Source organism: Ursus maritimus, unplaced genomic scaffold, assembly GCF_017311325.1.
Source record: "Ursus maritimus isolate PB19 unplaced genomic scaffold, ASM1731132v1 scaffold_4, whole genome shotgun sequence".
Classification (NCBI taxonomy): domain Eukaryota; kingdom Metazoa; phylum Chordata; class Mammalia; order Carnivora; family Ursidae; genus Ursus; species Ursus maritimus.
In genome coordinates this window covers 38476629-38496553 of record NW_024426552.1, presented here as the reverse complement: position 1 = coordinate 38496553, position 19925 = coordinate 38476629, and the positions used below count along the sequence as shown (strand labels likewise).

General features: G+C 35.3%; 1 protein-coding gene across 1 annotated transcript in view; it reads right to left on the bottom strand.

The window, feature by feature from the left end:
• ZNF654 (zinc finger protein 654) overlaps window positions 1–19925 on the bottom strand; it is an 84667-nt gene that overhangs the window by 19419 nt on the left and 45323 nt on the right. Inside the window, exons 3-5 of the mRNA XM_008704557.2 lie at window positions 17870–17951; window positions 3191–3326; window positions 403–605 (exon numbers count right to left, since the gene is read on the bottom strand). Of these exons, the coding sequence (XP_008702779.1) occupies window positions 403–605; window positions 3191–3326; window positions 17870–17951 (421 nt within the window). The remainder of the gene's footprint in view (window positions 1–402; window positions 606–3190; window positions 3327–17869; window positions 17952–19925) is intronic.

The following is a 19925-nucleotide window of genomic DNA, read 5'->3' as shown; positions in this document are numbered from 1 at the left end:
TTTAAAAAAAAAAAAAAAGTAACAAACATGAGCATTTAATTTCTTAGTATTTTATTTAAAAGGTAAAATACTTTATAAAAATGTATTTTAAAAAGTGCTGAATAATTCCTTGAAATCTTATTTAAAATGCTTCTCAGTTTTTATTTACCTCTTATCTGTCACAAGAAGCTCAACATGAATAATGCTTATTGATGAATGTTTTGTTAATTTCATCATTTGTTAATATCAGATTGTCTAATTCAACAGGAGCTTAAAGAATGGTGCCAATGAGAACACATCTAGACAATGTAATCTTAAGACCTTTGGTGTTACTGTAAAAGGAATTTAACAAGAATGGGCTACTTTTTTAAAACTTTTGGTAAGGTTAAAATAGTAATAGGTAAACATAATGTCAAACAATACCTCCCGGAATAGCTGATCTTCTACAGGTGACATAAACAGACATGTGAAGAGCGCTTGATGGAAGTACAAGTCTTTGCTGATTTCTGGGTGATTTATACAAGATTTAATAAGAGCCATTGCTTCAGGTATGCGTTCACAAGCAATTAGGTATCTGGCACGTAGTTCAAAGAACAGTGGATTTTCAGAACTTAAATATTTGTTCACTATATTAAAAAGAAAACAGACTCTTATTACTCTTAAGATTCTCAAAGTTGTTTGAAACTTCACCACTAATGTGGTATCTAAGTAGATTAAGTAGCTATTTAATTAAATAGCATTTTCCTTAGTAGGAGTTTATTTGTGAAAAGAATATTCAGTTACATGATTGGAAAAATGGAAATAAGAGCATCACCAAAACAGTGCTCAAGAACTATTGATTTCTTTTCAGTCTAAAAAGTGAAAAAATTTAAAAAGGAAATAAAATGAAATACTCTCTTTTCAGTTCACTAATATGTTAAAATGTTTCAGATAACATGGGGTCTGGAATTTCTAGTCTATTATATATTTTTTTACTGCCCAATATTTCATTACAATAAGATAAAAAGGCTGACTCTGAATTTATCATTAAAACCACATTGATGTAGATTAATTATAGAGAAAAGTAATTTGAGTTAGTGAAAACGTAATATATTTTATAACTTTTTAACAAAAAATTAAGTTGGAAGTAGTGCCAAATAGGATTGCTTATTAATATATGCTCATATGTCACTAAGAATAATTACTAATTAATACTTGCTTTTACACAGCTTAAAAACAGATACATACTTTTTATCTACATAAGTTTATTTAGACCTAACAACAACCTATGACAGGTATCATAGTACTTCTTTCACAGATCACAAAACTGAGTCTCAGAGAGGTCAAATGACTTGCCCAAGGACTTAAGAGTAAGTGGTAGAACAGGAACAGGGACCCATATTTCAAATCCAAAGTGTTTAAGTTGTGTATGTTTAATCAGTAGCTCCTAAAATGCCTATGAGTGATGTTTTATTTGGGCTTCAACATTTGCCTTGAAGTTCTGTGTACTGTATATGATAAGCAGACAGTGATTTGTGTAGTTAATGCAAAGATAAACTTCAGACTGGTCTTTACCCTAGAAGTCACCAACTAGAGGAGAGTCATCCATATTCATCAGACTCTAGAGCAGCTTTTCCCAAAGTGAGGTATGCTAGTGGAAGTATGAAAGGAGTATGTACATAAGGACGAGAGAGAGAAAGAGAGAGAGAGAAATGCCATCAGCCCTCATACCAACCAACAACAGATCTGTTCTAGCTCCTAGTCAGAGAAGCCTCAAAGCTCCCCTAAAAGTCCAAACTTTCTTCTCCTGTTCTCACTCCTTTTGAAACTCTTTGTCTCACTCCTGTCTGCTCTGGCCACATTCCCCAGTTTCCTCATAGTTTTCTTCAGTTTGTCACCCTTGCCTTCCCTATCTGGACTCTTAATACTTTTCCTCAGTGATCTAACTCTTTCTCTTCAGTTCCAACTTCCTCCCTCTTCAGTTTTTTATTCCTTTCTGAAGCCCTCACATCAAGTTCCAGTCTCCTTTGTATCCCCTGGGTATTTACCACTAAACCACTGTGATATATACTGTAGCCTTCTCATCCCACCACTTTTTACTACTTCTCCTGGTCTTCTGTCTTTCTTCATCTTCTCTCACATCTCTGTCACAGTCCTCCACATTTGTATCTGGGGATGGCTTGCTCTTAAGCTGGAGAAGCATAGCCCCTTCTCCACTCAGTTCTACTCAAAGCCCACCCCCAACCCTTGACTTGAGACAAATGGAAAGATCCTAACCTGCTCAGCATAATATGTGGTGTGAAGTATCCTCACCAGACCAAGGTCTAAATGGTTCCAAGGCTAGGAAGTCTTGTCTCTTCCCTCTGGCCATCTTATAATTGCACTTCATGGGCTCTCCATGGTTTCAAATGTTTTCCATACTTTTTTGCTTATACTACTGCTGAGTTTACATTCTAAGTTTGGTGATCGAAAATGTTCTGGGGCTCAGGATTAATATGGCAAACATTTTTAAAAAGAATTAACTAGAAGTAACTGACAGAGCCTTTTGCCTCAAAAGGAAATTTTGGCCCACAGGAAACACTGTGGATCTAGGTTGAAGAGGAGGTGATGTCAAAGAAGTACGAAGGGCATTAAGGGGAACATCTATTAATGGATGAAGTTTGGGAAATACTGCTCCAGAGTATTTGGAATTGAAATTTACTTATTCCTTCAACTAGTCACTCATTCACTTAACACATTCATCATGTGGTCATTCATTCAGTTAACAAATACTTATACTGAGCACCTACTCTGTCCCAGGCCCTGGGCTGGGTATAGGATATGCAGCAGTGGTGATAAAAACTGGCAGAGTTCCAGCCTTCACAGAGTTTCCTGTATAAGGGAGAGTCCATGTGCTTAAGCAGGGTGTTTTTTTAAGTTTGTTCCTACTTAAATAGATTTTTAAAATATAACAAATGGCGAAAACAAACTTTCTGTAAGTAACATCTGGATAGTAAAAGTGTTCACACTCTGAATTCCCATTAGAATAAATGGGAAATTACTGGATATAAATGTACCTAGTCTGGTGTCAAAAGTCATTCTTGGGCCAGGTTAGTATAACAATTTAAACACATTTCATGTGAAAATACATTACTCTTATTCAAAGAAAAATCACTATTACTGCTCTAGTTAGAAATGAAATTGCGCTTGCTTCTCACAAATGTTGGTTTTGATTTTGAGTCTCCTGAAGTACCTATCTCCTGAGATGCTGGCTGGGCTTTAAGAACAGCTTGCAACACTGGATCTTCCCATGGGCCACCATCTCTAATGATTCGAGTCACCAGTTCCAGATTCACATTTCCATATCTGCGGAGGTGATTCTGGCATTCCTAGGAGAGAAAAATCATTTTGGCTTTGTGAATTTAAAGGGGTTAAAAACTAAACTTGATCATCCTTGTCAATAAAATGACTGATGGTCAATGAGGCAGCTATTAAATTATAAAAGAGAAAGGGTTGCTATAGTAACCTAAGTAGGGTGTCAAAACCCCATCAGTACACAAATAGGCTTTAATGCCAAAGGTTACAGAGTTTTTACATAATTGGACTTAGAAAATCCAATTATAATAGGGATGAAGTGTAACCCAAGGGAAAAACTTAAGGGATGCATCATTTCTAGGAAAAGAACCAGGTTGCAAAACCTAAGGGAAAAACTTAACAGGATGCATCATTTCTAGGAAAAGAACCAGGTTGCAAAAATGTAAAACTTAAATGTTCAGTTAAATTTATGTGAGGGCTCGTAAAACTTTGGTTAACAATGGCAAGCAAGAGCCTGACTATAAAAAGGAGGTAGAGGGGTCCTTGGCCAATACAGACTGTGGTTGGCAGACAGACACAGGTCCCTTGCTTTGATCCCAAATGTATACTCTTGAGTTGTGCTAAAAGGCTGGAAGATAGAAATTCTGTTGCATTTTGTTTTGTTAGCAGATTTATAGTCTTGGGATGAAGAAATGGCAGACTGAAGGAATGAATCCAACCTCTAATACGAAAACTTTGCATTCGTTTTAAAATGAAGATGTATTGATAAGCTGGGCATTAACTGATAATTTGTCTATGCATTTTCTGGGAATTTTTTAAAAGATGTTTGAAATGTTTTTAGAGAATGTATATATGAGACTCGTGATTATAGTATGAATTATGTAACAAAGTTAAGCTTGTAAACAAATCTTAATATTTAGGAGAACTTGGCCGAATGAATTTAAAAATATGATTTATTAGATTTAGATTTATAAAATTTAATTGTTTGATTATGCTTTTTTAATTCATTATACACCTTTGTTGTTTTTGAAAATGTTTCAAGGAATTTAATTAGATAACTTTAGAAGATTAACTGAAGGCCTAGTGAAGGTATGACTAGATTTATTTTTTTAAATGCATACACTGAGCTTACAGCCTTAAGGAAAGAAATTAGATATTGAAATTGGCAATGTTAAAAATTTGAATAAACTGCACATCAATTAAAGCACAAACAATTGCCAAAATTTCTTTCTGTGCTCAAAAAATCCCTCAGACATTAAAAACGTAGTAACAGTTATAAAGCAAAGCTTCAGTATAAAACAATACATCATTACAAATCTTATGACAAAAATCACCAGGCTACATATTCAAAGTGGCAATAAACACTTTGTTTTTATATGTCATGTTCTTCCATCATTTGAATGTTACAAAGTGGTATCTATATGCCACTTTTTATTCTTTAAACACAAAAAGGGGTTTTATTTGTTTTATAAGAGAACAAAGCAGAAGAAATACCAAGTTTCAAGATAAAGAATCATTTAGTCACAGAAGTCAAAGGATCATGAAGTCATAACCTGAAAATAAGTATCTTCTAAAAGTTATTTAGAGTATTCCCAAATTAAAATGAGCAAGCAAGCAAGCAAGCAAGCAAACAAAAACTGTATAAGTAATGGGCAAGTTACTCAACCTCTCCGTGCTCCTTCAGTTAACTCATCTGCAGAATAGATACTAAAAACACCTACTTCACAGGATTGCTGTAAGGTTTAAATATAAAGTATTGAAAAGTGCTTAGTACAGTGCCTGGCACACAGTAAGCACTTTTAAAATGTTAGCTATTATTTCTTCTAGTATTTTTTAACAATTTGGATAGTTTATCTTAGCATACCCAAATGCCTTAGCATAAAATTAATTAATTTCTACATTTCCATGTGTCAGCATGTTATAGCATTCATAAAAATAGGGTATAAAGTTTTTGATCAGCCATGATATGTTTTAAACACATGGAACATAGTAACAATCTGTGGTAACAACTTATGATTTAAAACAATCATCAGTTTCCAAGCTAAAGGTAAACTTCTAAATTACTCTAGACACACATACTGCTACCCCTAAAATTTAACTACTGTACGCTGGCTTTTGGTTCAATAAAAGCATAAGAGATAAGGTGAACTGGATGCTGGCCCCTGAATCACTGGTGAGCTTTAACTTTGCTTCTGAGCTCTTGGACAACCCATCCTTCTAGCTGTCTTATAGTAGGTAAGGTACCAATCATACAGCCATTAGCACTGTGGGCCCTATAACTGGACTTAGGCCTAAGTCAAGATACGGTGCAATAGGTCTATTGGTAATTTCCTAAATGTGGCTGAAGAGTAAGAAATACTTGGAGGTCTTGTTAAAAAACAGATTCCCAGGCACCAATTAAACATACTAAATCAAAATTTCTAGAGGAAAGCTCCGATAAACTGTATATTTAATAACTGCCACCCCTCAGTTAACTTTGGCATGCTTTTTAATTGTACCTTCTACATTTGGAGTGTACTTTCATAAATGCTAATACTAGAAATTACATACTTGTACTCCTATCAACCATTCTATTAAAAATTCATCAATTAGCTTAAGTTCATTTTTCTGAGACAACAATTATAAGGTAGAGTTTTGGTTTTTTGTGTATGTGCACTTCTTGAGTCAAGGGCACCATATTCCGGAGACCACTTTTATGGGAAATAGCTTTAGACAGGAAACAGAGATGAAATGAAGATTTCGTTGTCATTGTAGTATATTTAAAAAGACATGGGATGAAAGAGAACAAATCAGTCTGTAAATATCTTTTGGCTCCTCATTCCTTAAATAATACAGTGGTTTCTATGGATGAAATGCAATTTAAAAGCCTTGAAAGTGAAAAAGGAAGCATTTAAACCACTATAGAATTCACAACTTATCTTTTCTGTATATACATATTATATATTTTTTAGAATGTTCACTTAAAAACTTGGACCTGTATATTAACCTAATTCTTTAGTAAGTCATCTACACTGTGCTAACCATAATTTCCTCAGAAACTTCCATTCAACATTGTGTTTTTGCCAAAGGTAGAGAGAAGACAAAACTCCTTCCCTCACTCTTCTTTCAGAATCTATTGTGGTATGGGCTTAATGTTTTGTTCAGGAGAATTTTCTTCCCTGAACTTGTTGCCTATTTAGAACTGGCCCCTCAACATGTCTGCAAAGCTGTAGACCAGTTTTCTGGCCATTCTGTATACTTGATCTGAACTCTTTGGCAGCTCATAGGATAAAATTCTTTTTTTAATAGCATAAAATTCTTAATGCCCCAACCTCATATTTAAGGACCTCTGGATGTACCTTCCTAACTCATTCACCTAGTGTACATGAATCCATCTCTTCCTTGTCTCTTAGATTCATCAGGTACTGTCTTGCTATGCTTTTCTCATTATCACTCTCTTTCTCCTTCAACTTCCTATAAACCTTTCTAAACCTTCCCATAAGCCATTCTAAATCCTTTCCTATCTTTTCACAGTCCTACTTTTCCCTGAGAAGCCTCTACTAGCTACCTCAATCCATAATAAACTTAATTCCTTCTGCAGTACTGAAAATGAGTACCAGTCCACTCTGGTATTTATCATGTAAGAGGAGGCCTTGTATTATTAAAGGTTGACATCTTGCTTCTTAGGTAATTAAAAGCTTCTTCAAACAGAGCCAAGAAAGGAAAGGTATACCAGAGAAGATAAATTCTCAATAATTAACTTTTTAATTAAAATAGGGTTTTATGGAAATCCGTGTAATCAGAAGCACTGTGCAGTGTTTGTCTTATTTTGAATGAAATGCAGGTTCCAGAGTAAAATTATAGAATACCATGTCAAATTCATTCATAAAACAAGCTATTATAGCATAAATCAAAGCAAAAATATTTTAAAAAGGTCTTCAATGTGGTCAATATCACACTTTCATTGGTTATCTTAAAGCAAAGCATTTCAACAAGTTGTAAAATTTAAAGATGTTAGGTAGTTTTCTTTTAGAAAAAGACAACATCACACATTTGCTGTTCTTTTCTGTGGTAAGTTCCTAAGGAATATTTACCTAATGTTTTTGAAAAATAAGCATTCTGAGTTTGTCCATATAAAGAAAACAGTGTAACAGTGAGAAGGTTACTGCTTTTCAAAAGAAAGTTCTTATGGAGAAAATAATTTAAAATGAATGTTTGGAAGTGTTTGCATTTTTACATGTTTGCTGTTGCCAAAAATCAGCATGTCACCTATAATGTTTGTATCTGTGCCCTTAAAAAACTTAAACTAGAATTTTTTATTGAAAAACCTTTCAACTGCAGCATTTTATTAGGTTTTCAATTCATATGTTAAAAATGGTTAGTATCAAGAAAACATTGATTTCAGTAACAACAGAAATTTAGTAGTCAAATTTCAACCACTTTAAATTTGGTGGAAGGAATTTAAAACTGAGTATCATAGTTTAGAAGATTTTTTCATTTGCATCTACCAAAGGTGTCTTTTTCACCCATGACAGCTGTAAGTATCAAAAACTGAACCTAAAATCAGACTACGAATTACTATATGACCAAGTGTTAACATTTTTCAAAATAAACACATTCAGTCACACTGCTGTCATTAGTTTTTACACTGTTAAAACATGATTTTACTTTTATCTTTTTAAAGTGTTTTTATGTTTTATAATGTATATAATATTAGTATATGTACATAAATAACAAATATACATGTATTGATATGTATATATATTTTTAAAGCCTGGATGGTTGTCCTATCAAAAGTCTAGAGATTCCTGGTTTTAGCTATTATTTGTTTTTACATTGGATTTGGAATCAAATATAAAACTCACTGTCTTCTATTGATCCTAATATTATGTCACTTTTCTTTATTTGATGTGCTTCTTCCTGTTATTTCTACTGTTTACACTCTAGTATAGGCCTTCATCTGCTATCATTTAGATAACCACATTAATTTCTTCTTCCTCCCTCTCCCCAGTAAGTCTTTGGAAGGTCTCAAAATGTTAGATCACAAAGCATTTTATTAAGATAGCCATATAAATAAAACATTTTTTTAGGGGCACGTGGCTGGCTCAGTTGGAAGAGCATGTAACCCTTGATCTCAGGGTCATGAGTTCAAGCCCTATGTTGGGTCTAGAGATTACTTAAATAAATAAAACTTAAAAAAAATTTCTTTAAACCTATTGTTTTGACAACTACATTACTGCAAACACATGATTATTTCAATTCATAGAATAGAATAAGTATAATATTGGTTGAAGGTAGTAAGACTTAGGCCCTTGTTCTACTTCTATAAACCTCAACTCCATCAGAGCTTAATTTTCTGATCTGTAAAATAAGGGATTATTGGATTAAACAATTATCTCAAAATTATAAAAATTCATGAATGCCTATAAATTACATAAATTTGATTTTTAAAAATAACTAGAATCATGTACTTAGTGAACTATTTAAGATGCCCTATTTGGGAACTTTAGAAAAAAATATAAGTAATTGTTCCCTGTTTAATAAACACGATTACATTTTTATACATTTGAAAAAATCTTAAGTAGTAAATGTAAATGTTACCTAAATTATCAACTGGAGTTTTATCTGAAGGGGAAGCCACTCCTAAGTAGAGCAAAACCTTCAACTGAGAGCATAACCAAATTTCAGAATTGGTGATTGTCACGCTAATGAAAAGTACAACCCTATTATTAACATTTTTAAATCAGGAGGGAAATAATACGGCCAACAGAGAAGTGCTATTGTTATGATTCTAACCTATAAGACAGACGGTGACGCAGAATTAAGGTGTGTGCAAGATTTACTTGAGTAAAGGTTCCCACACAAAGAAATAAATATAAAATCTGATTCAGCAGAAGAGCAACAGAGTTAGTCAAGAGAACAGGTCACAGTACTGGCAATGCCACAAATTGGGCAAGTTAATCTCCAATAAATATTACTGAATGGATGAATGAATGAATCTCTGTCCTTGGTTTTATCATGTATTAAAGTTACAATGGATTTAATAGGGGCGCCTGGGTGGCACAGCGGTTAAGCGTCTGCCTTCGGCTCAGGGCGTGATCCCGGCGTTATGGGATCGAGCCCCACATCAGGCTTCTCCGCTATGAGCCTGCTTCTTCCTCTCCCACTCCCCCTGCTTGTGCTCCCTCTCTCACTGACTGTCTCTATCTCTGTCAAATAAATAAATAAAATCTTTAAAAAAAAAAAAATAAATAAAGTTACAATGGATTTAATGACCTTTACAGTTCTTTACAGCCAAATTTTCTATGATCTAGTATTTTAGCTGGGAAAACATAAACTACTTCAAGCACTAATATGCTTATAATTCTAGCTATGTATTAGGACACTATAGAATCATCTTTCAGTGATCAATGAATGCCTCAATGACCCTGATGTGCTTTCAGAGCTATTTTCAAAGTATTAATCTACAATTAAATTTTGATTTTGAAGACAGTTACATGCCTGCTCCTAACAACACAAAACTGTAAGATGCTCAGAACATAAGGTCTTTGTTTATAGTTGGATACTATGGTATGAGTAACTATCAATGCACAATGTTCAGTACCTACTTTTGAGATGACTGTCATTCCATGTGTCAGGGTATACCAGCCTTTCCTGAGATTTGCAACTTATTGATGCTGACAGCCTTATCTTTTGGAGCTTGCTCTTGATCCCTGGGGCTTAACTGTCTCAAGTTTATTTATTGTATTATGCTTGAAATAACTCTGGCTCTTAAATCTCTTCAAAGTGATTATAGAACTTCAACAGTTGAGCTAAAGTGTTTCTATCTCAGATTTTAAAAAAAATAATAGAGAAAGTGAAAATATTTCTGAGGTGCTAATATACAAGAGTTATTAATAGGAGTAACAATTTCAAACATATAAATGACAGTGAAAAAATATCAAAGCTTTACCCATTTCAACACAAGATTTATCTAAGGAATACAATTTTTATAAAATGATTTCAGAATCTGAAGCTTTAATTGTAACATCAGTCTTTTTCATTCCCAGTGCTAAATATGTGGCATACTTGTCAAGCATGTTTCTTTCATAGATAGTGAAATCTCTTCCCTTATACCTTTCTCAATTAAGCAGACTTCTATTTCTCTTTTTTCTACACACTGTCAAAGTAAAATCCACAAATAAATATTCAGTGGTTTCACCCCATGAATGCATTTGTTGATCTGTCCCTCATCTCACTGTACAGTAGTAACCAATGGACCATGAGGTAAATTTCAGAAAATATACCTCATTTTTTCTTGTTTTTTAGAGTTCAGCAATGATGATCCATCTCTAAGAGGGATTTTTTTTTTAAAGAAAGAAATGCCTATGGACTTATTTATCCTTCGTTTGTGTTGGCAAACCTATCAATACGAGGGGCTAAGACTAAGTGCTGGACACGCAGGGATGAAAGTAGCCTCTGCCCATGAGCTCTAACAGCATAGTTGGAGAGTCTTATCAAACCACAGACAGAATACACAGGAATTAGTGTTTCAGTAACAATAGAAAAGCTTGTGATGGGGAAGGGGGTGGTGGCATCCTATGCAGTCAAAATGGAATTAAGCAAAGACAGGAGAGAACTTCTGTCAGAGAAGAATATGCGAACACAATTTTGAAACCGCTCCTCAAAATGTCTTGATATTATTAAGTTGGTATGATCATATCCTCTAAAAGCATTTTAACCAGTACTACAAAGGTGGTTTGAATACCATGATTAGGACTTTACCAAATAAAGTCTTTGGGCAGCTTATTCCAAGTGGTCTAGGAAGGAAACATAGTCCAGAAGGTTTTAGTAGAAAGTAGGTTCTTCATTTTAGGGGTGCCCGGGTAGCTCAGTCGGTTAAGTGTCCAACTCTTGATTTCAGCTCATGTCATGATCTCAGAGTTGTGAGATCAATCCCCGCCACTGGGGTCCACCCTCAGTGCTCAGTGGGGTGTCTGCTTGAGATTCTCTCTCTCCCTCTGCTCCTCTCCCCCATGTGCACTCTCTCTCACGCACACGCTCTCTCTCAAACAAATCTTTTAAACTTCATATTAGCTAAAAATAAAATCTGGGAAGTATGCTGGGTTATAATGCCAAGGAATACACACTCTGACTCCTTAGGGAAAATCAACACTTGCCCCAGTGCAATAGGATGGGCGTAACAATTTATTTAAATTCCTCTCTTGTGGCTGGTTCTTTTACTTTTGATTCTTTTTGCTCTTCTTTTACGATGCTATCGCAATAAAATAGTGTTGGGCCTCCTGCTGTTTGGGAGGTTGTATCCCCAATCTCCTCCCATCTGCTTTCCCCCAGTTATCCAAAGAAGGACAAGCAGATTGAAAAATAGAATACAGGAGCGCCTGGGTGGCGCAGTTTTTAAGCGTCTGCCTTTGGCTCAGGGTGTGATCCCAGTGTTCTGGGATCGAGTCCCACATCAGGCTCCTCCGCTGGGAACCTGCTTCTTCCTCTCCCACTCCCCCTGCTTGTGTTCCCTCTCTTGCTGGCTGTCTCTCTCTGTCAAATAAATAAATAAAATCTTAAAAAAAAAAAAAAAAAAGAAAAACAGACTACAGTCTCAGGAAAGAAAGCTTAACTAAGGCCTACTTCTAGTCTGAACAAAAAAGATCTTTGTGAATTATACATTGACCCCAAGGGATGAGAGGACAGAGTGCTCACTGAGGTCAGGGCAGGCTTACTAAATAAAACAACTGCAGAGCTCTAGCAGTAAGGCTTTTAGATTATTGGTTAGCGTTTTGCTGACTACTCCAGGGTCTTCTTTTTCCCCCCCTAAATTGGAGGCTTTATAACATCTATTTTTCTCTTGATTTATAAAAGTAATACATGTTCTTGGTTTTTTTTTTTTTTTTTAAATAAAGGCAAGAAAGATACAAATATAGACCCATCAATTTATCTATCATTGGGCATTTGGATGTTCCAAAGATATTTAAAACTCTGTCTGGAATGGAAGTTATCTTTTTTTTTTTTTTTAAAGATTTTATTTATTTATTTGACAGAGATAGAGACAGCCAGCGAGAGAGGGAACACAAGCAGGGGGAGTGGGAGAGGAAGAAGCAGGCTCACAGCAGAAGAGCCTGATGTGGGGCTCAATCCCACAACGCCGGGATCACGCGCTGAGCCCAAGGCAGACGCTTAACCGCTGTGCCACCCAGGCGCCCCTGGAATGGAAGTTATCTTCTTTCTATATCCTGTTCTTCCCCCTATAATCACTGCCCACTTAGTGAATGGCACTACTCTATATGGTTACTTCAGCTTAAATGCCCCCAAAATATACCTGATTCTTCCCTATCCTCCTTACCGCCATCCAATCTATAATCTGAGATTTTAGTTCCATATCGTTACCTATGTGCTTGTATTTTCTTTTTCCAGAATCATTTCTAACATTAAAGAATTTTCATTACAGCCATATTAACAATAGTCTACTAATTTTTACTTGTTTCCTCACATCAGTCCTATTTTTTAGTTCTATAACAACTCATTTGTAAATTCTTTGTTTTGACCATTTCTAAATCAGCTGGCATACTTTTTTTTTTTTCTGATAAAAGACTTATAGTTGTTTTGTTTTTCTAGTATTTGGACTATTTCTTTCTTTTGCTCTCTCTCATAAACTATAGGGCTTGGCAGCTGTATTATTAAATAATATTTTTTCCCTTGAAAAACTCCACAGACATTATTTATTTATTCTGGTATTTGTTACAATGGGGAAGTTCATTGCTAGCCTGATTTTTTCCTTTGTGAGAATCCTGTTTTACATGAGTCCTGCATCTGTAGGAACTTTCCTTTATCCTGAAAATTGAAGACTACAATAAGATATGGCTGCATGTAACTATGAACTGAAAATACATTTTTAGAGATCTGTTTCCTTCACTGAGTTTTTTCTGGAGCTAATCTGCTGTTGATCGCCTACTTTTAATTTAGTAGTTTCATTTCCATGCAATATTTTAACTCCATACATTCTCTTGGATGGTCCCTTCTTTACGATTTCACTTTCAGTTTCATAGAGGATACCCTGAGCTCAACCACAGAAAGAACAAAACTGATCCTTTTTTTAGCTGTTTTATCTTAACCATGTAACTGATGGTAACTGGCATTAATCTCTTTATGAATCTTTACCTAGAATATCTGGAACAGAGAGCTGTTCTACTATGGGTAAATAGGTCTCTTTGACTCCTTTAAGCTCAACCAAGACAGAAGGGAAAAGGTTGTAAGTTTACTTTGTTAGATCAATGGCCCATGAGGCAGAAAGAGGAAGCTACAGTGGGAGACAACCATACCTCTTTGCAAAACTTTCTAACCTCTGGATATTGGGGCAGGCTGCATTTAGTTTGGGTCATACTCTCATTTTCTCAATGGAAGGAATGCTTTCATGGAGAGCCACATACCCCATTTTTAATATTGATAGCTTAGTCATATCAGTATTCCTGTTCTGTGGGCTCTGCTGCACACCTGGCGCACTTTCAAGAAGCACCAACAAGAATGAGATTGGCCATACACCTAATACCCCACCATCTGGTATTTCTTCCAGTCCCCACTATTACAAGCTGACAGGGGTAGGGGTCATTACTGGATAGCATTTGGTAGGCCTCCCCTCTCTTTCCCCTATTTAATCACATTCAGTTAACCAAGTATTGTTTGGCCTATCACTTGAGATAGATTCATCCCTGAGGGCTTCATACAGATCCTGATCCTAGTTTCCAACATTCATAAGAAATTTTGTTCTCATGTTATTTTTACCATTTCACTGGGAATCTGATTTAATCACGTTAATGGGTTTTGGAGACCTAGTGTATGAATTCAATCACAAGCCTATGGAAAGCTCACCAATGAACAGATTAAAAATAATAACGAGGTAGGTTCATCATATAAGCAATGTGTCGTCATCTTTTTTTGAGGTAAAGAAAAATTACTGGAAGACAAAAATTAAGAAAGCAAGCTTTTAGAAGCCAGCAAATGGAACATCTGGCTCTAAGAATGAAATTTCCTTTTGGAATAAGGTAGAGGAAAAATTATAGTCAGTCAGTAACAAGATTTAAAATTTCTACTTGAGTAGCTCAGATTTTAGAAGATTCAGAAATTCACTGAAGAAAAGAGTAACTTTAAGAATAAACTTAAGGGCCGGGTTTTGGTTTTACTGTGAAAACAGAAATCCAGGTAGTATGATTTCAGAGCCTACAATCTGACAGAAGGGATAATTAACTCAAATTCTGCAAAGAATATTAATCCCTTGTTAATTCAAGTTGTGGTCCCGGGACAAGCACTACAGGCATCACTTCTGAGCTTGAGAGAATTGTAGACTCTCAGGCCCCTACCCCACAACTACTGAATCAATATCTGCATTTTAACAAGATTCCCAGGTACATTAAAGTATAAGCAACATTATGTTTATCCTACTTATGGTAGAGGAGAAAGTGCAAGATCTTAAGTTGGTATAAATCTTTATGAAAGATGGATAGTAATTAACCACTTGGGGAAATAGGGTTTACATTAGAAAATATAAAAACATTCCAAAAAGTGACATTGGGATAATCACTGGACTTTGTCAAAGATAAGTCAAAGCCTGGGGAATTTACAAGACCTTAGCAAATGCAAGAGTTTAGGGAACTATACATGATGGACTACATGTGGGCCCTTCGCAGGTCCCCAAGGGCACAGGCCTGAAAGTACCAAATAGCGGCAGCTCAGTTCAGAAAATGGAGGATGAAAGGTGGTGAAATCTCTCCTAGAAGGCAGGAGTTAGAGGCCTGAGAAAACTCAAGAGTAGTAAGAAATAAGCGGAAGTAGGAAGAAGCCATAGCAACAAAAGTGGCAGAAGTGGCGTAGAAATTTTAAAAACAAAAGAGAACAAAAGGAGGGGCACGTTTTAGAAATTGAGCAGGAGACAGAAAAGGGTACAAAATCAAGAACTCTTCCCTGAGGAATTATTTTGAAACTGAAAGGAAACCCTGCTCAAAAAAAAAAAAAAAAAAAAAAAAAAAAAAAATCCCTTCACAGATGTTATGATTTCACACATTTAAAACATAATTCAAATATTGTCTCTCATCTACTCTACAAACACTTCAGCAGTTCCCATTATCAGTGCTCAGTTAACATTTTCATGAGGCATTTCCTGACGATCTCATTTAAAACTGAAATTTCCTTCCCCAGTACCATCGTGCCAGCACTCCCTATCTCCCTGGCCTGCTTCATCTTCCTGTGAGTCATTTGTCACTTCCTAAAATACTCTTAAATTTACGAAGATTTGATTTATTGTCTTTCTGTCTCTATACTAGCATTATACTCCACAACAGGAGGGTTGTTCTGGTTTTGCTTACTACTTTTTTTCCCAGAGCTTAGTACCTGGCATATACTGGAGAACTTAATAAATATATGCCTAGTAAAAATTCAAGAATGGAATGCCAAGAACACAAGTGTCAAAGGAAAAATGGAATGGAAAATTAAAAAGTTTTAAATACAGAATACAGACTTTAATTAGAATGTAAGCTCCATAATGGGGCACCTGGCTGTTCAGTTGGAAAAGCATAGGATTCTTGATCTCAGGGTCGTGAGTTAAGCCCCACATAGGGTGTAGATTACTAAAAATAAATAAATAAACTTAAGAGAAAAAAAAAGAATGTAAGTAAGCTCCATGAAAATAGGTATTTTTGGGGCGCCTGGGTGGCACAGCGGTTAAGTGCCTGCCTTCGGCTCAGGGCGTGATCCTGGCGTTATGGGATCGAGTCCCACATCAGGCTCCTTCACTATGAGCCTGCTTCTTCCTCTCCCACTTCCCCTGCTTGTGTTCCCTCTCTTGCTGGCTGTCTCTATCTCTGTCAAATAAATAAATAAAATCTTTAAAAAAAAAAAGAAAATTGGTATTTTTACTTCCTTACTAAATAGAAGAATGGATAAAGTAGAATGTTTAATACAATATACCTAGTTTTATTGATTCTAAGATGCATTTTTTCCCTATTTCTACAATTCTAAAATCAGAATATGTTTTATAGTCAATGCTATCTTAGAATCCAAGTCAGCCTGGTAATGATCACAATGTAGCTGTCATTCTGTATCCATGGACATTCAAAGAGACAGCATAAAAACTTGCAAAAGGGTATATTGGTGACTCCGAATAAAATCCAAGAGCCTACCAGAGCACTCTTTTAACTTGTGGGACGCAAACAGTTTGAGGAGGGTACAGGGCAATTAACGTAATCTGACAATACTCTGAAGCAGGAGTCAAAAGCTAGCTGGTTAAACAGAACCATAAAACCAGCTTAAGCTTTTATTTTATTTTTTTTTTTTAAAGATTTTATTTATTTATTCGACAGAGATAGAGACCGCCAGCGAGAGAGGGAACACAAGCAGGAGGAGTGGGAGAGGAAGAAGCAGGCCCATAGCGGAAGAGCCTGATGTGGGGCTCGATCCCAGATCGCCGGGATCACGCCCTGAGCCGAAGGCAGACGCTTAACCGCTGTGCCACCCAGGCGCCCCCAGCTTAAGCTTTTAAAAGCCCAGTGCCAATGGCTTTTAGTTCTTTTATCAACTACTTTAGGAAATGCTACCTCATCAACACTTTTGATGCCACTGAAGACAAAACAGTATAGAAAAATAGACAGTAACTGAGTAGAAAAACAAATCTAGAGTCAGATTCTGAGTGTGAAGAAGTTTTAGATACATCTTAGCCAATTAAGTCTGCCTCTAATTTTCTTATGTCTATGATCGCACCAGCGTGAGCAATCATAAAAATCTATTTTAATTCAGTCTAAAAGATCTCTTTCAATAAATACAAAATAAAAATTCTAGGTGAGAGAAAGCACTGCATGACTTTTTGGTTACTATGCTAATCTCCTTCCTAAAGATAGATAGCAATTCTCCTGGTTGACCATAAGCCTCTCTTTACTAACACGTAATAGGAATAAATGTTAAGATGTCTGAACACTTTACCCCTAGAGGGAGCTCAAAGTACATCTTCCTTTATTCCACCCCAGAGAATAATGAGATGACAAGGACACATTAGTGAGCCATATGTACTAGGGACTGCAAATGGTAAAAAGATCAAATGATCAAATGTTCTTGCTTCTACACGTCTTTGGATCTTTGTCATTCCCTTCTGGATTTACTTTCTCCTCTCATATAGCACGTGCCCCCCCCCCCTGCCCCCCATGCTTCCTATCTTGGGAAGGCTATTGAGAAAATAAATGAGAAAATCAGGATACAGTCAAGGGGAAAAAGTGATATGGGACAGGCAGCCTGCTTTTAGGCTAGGCAAGAAAAGTCCTTTTTTACTAGGGCTGAGTTCTACATGGGGCTTTGAAACCAAAGCCTATAGCAATAAACAGTGTGAGTATATGTGCAAGATGTGCTTAAGAATCTACAAGGGTGGTAGCAGCAAGCTCTGGTCTAGCAAATGTTGAACTGGAATGTTAATTTGAACTGCTTTTAGAAATAATAGCTAGAAGTTAATTTTAAGAACCTTCTTTTTCTGCTAGTAAAATATCCTAATGACTGCCATCTTAGTAAATATAAAAACTTACAAGCAATAAATAATAAATATACCATTTTTAGAGGGAGAATAAGGCATGTGTTAAATGTAGACAAAATGTGAAGGAATAAACTGTTTTACCTGAAATGATCCAAGAATATCCTTTAAGGGCTCTTCATAAAACTCATCTCTTCCAAAGAACAGCAGCAACTCAAAGAAGCTCCTAGAAAGAATATGTGAATAATAACTTTCATTGCTTCTTTAATTTTTTTTGCCCCAATTAAAAATATTCTCAAGAGATAAAAGCTATGTAACATATAAGATATTTAGTTTTAAAATAGCCAGATTTGAATCATTACAATGAGCATTTAAGATTCATTTAGATTTTTAGTAAAATTTTAATAGACGTGTCTTCAAAGAAAATACAAAGAAATGTACTGAAGTTCTAGAACTATAGAATGAACAATTACATTACTCATGCCTACCAGTGTTCACAATGCAAAAAAAAAAAAAAATGCAGTGGTATAACAGGTGGCAAAATTGTTGCTACACATGTCAAGATGATTTAAAATGGATCCAGCTTCACCCTTGTACAATGGGCCCCTTAGAAAATTCAAAATTTAATTTTCTTCAGATGGATAAAAAGGATGGATAAAATTAACACAAAAGTATAAGAAAAGTAGAGAGTCACTGTGAAACTCTCAGCCAACATTAATGTTATAGCAATATCACCAATTCGGTATCTAATAAACAACACGTGGGTTCTCAAACTCTGGGCTTACCTTGATTATCCCACTCATGACAGACTGCCCAAAAATCTGTGGTTCCTCCTTTTTAAATAATTGTTTTTGGAAAATATTGATACTAAATACTTTATGTGTCTTTAATAATTCATAATTTCATACAGGAAGAAATAGGACTTATTTGCTAATCATGAGCATGAAAAACTATGCAAATTATTTAATATTGTATTTTTAATCACTTTTTGCCTTTAATCCAAATTAATCTCTAAGAATGAAGTTTTTAGGATGCAGATATAACTATGAGACTATATAGTTTTAAAAAATTATATAAAAGACCCAAGTAATACAAAATAATTACAAAAACTTCTAAATATAACATAATAACCATGCCCCATAACATATTTTATAAAACTTTAACTACTTAAAAATTTTAAATGTTAACAGACCAAAAAACATAAAAGTAGTCAAAGCAAAATGATGCACTGAGAAAGAATCTCTGTTGATTTCCTTAATTAAGAAGCTTAATTATTTTTTTTTAAGTAGGATCCACACTGGGCATGGGGAGCCCAATGCAGGGCTTGAACTCATGACCCTGAGATCAAGACCTGAGCTAACATCAAGAGTTGCACACAACCCAATGAGCCACCCAGACACCCCTGAACAAGTGATTTTTAAAAAGTTAACAACCTGGTAAAACACTGGGAGAGCACTACCTCACAGAAAAGAAACACAAGTGAACTTTTTTTCAAAATGAAAAGATGTTCTACTTTACTCAAGTAAAAATTTATAAAGATGAAATACATTTTCCATCATATTTACAAAAATGAAAATGTTGACATATTCTACGATGGCTCTGATGTAGAGAAATATGCTCTGATATCTTGTTGGAGGGACGGTAAGAGATACTACCTCTTTTAAAGGGCAACACAGTAAAATCAGAAAATTTACAATACGCACATAATCATTTGACTTAGGAATTCCACTTATAGAACTAAATCAGCCAAATATACACACATTAGCTCAAAGACATATACGGATATGCACGCACAATGATTTGTAATAGCAAAAGAATAGAAACATACTAAATGTCTACCACAGGGGACTGGGAAAATGAAGTACAATACACCCATACAATGAAATATAATGCAAATGTTAATGAGAATATTAGTGAGAATACACTTAAATCTATATGAATAGATAATGGGAAAATTCCAAGATACGCTGTTAAGAAAAGATGCAGAAATATATTAATATATTAATTACATTATCATTTGTGTGAAGGGAGGGTGGGGATATGGTGCACATGAATACCAATGTGTATTGTCAAACTATCTAGAGGGATATGCAACAAACTGGTAAAAGCAGTTGACTCCACACAAGTAAAACAGAATTTGGGGCCAGGAATGTAAAGAATTATTTTTCACTATTAACCCTTTTGCAATTATTCATTTTAC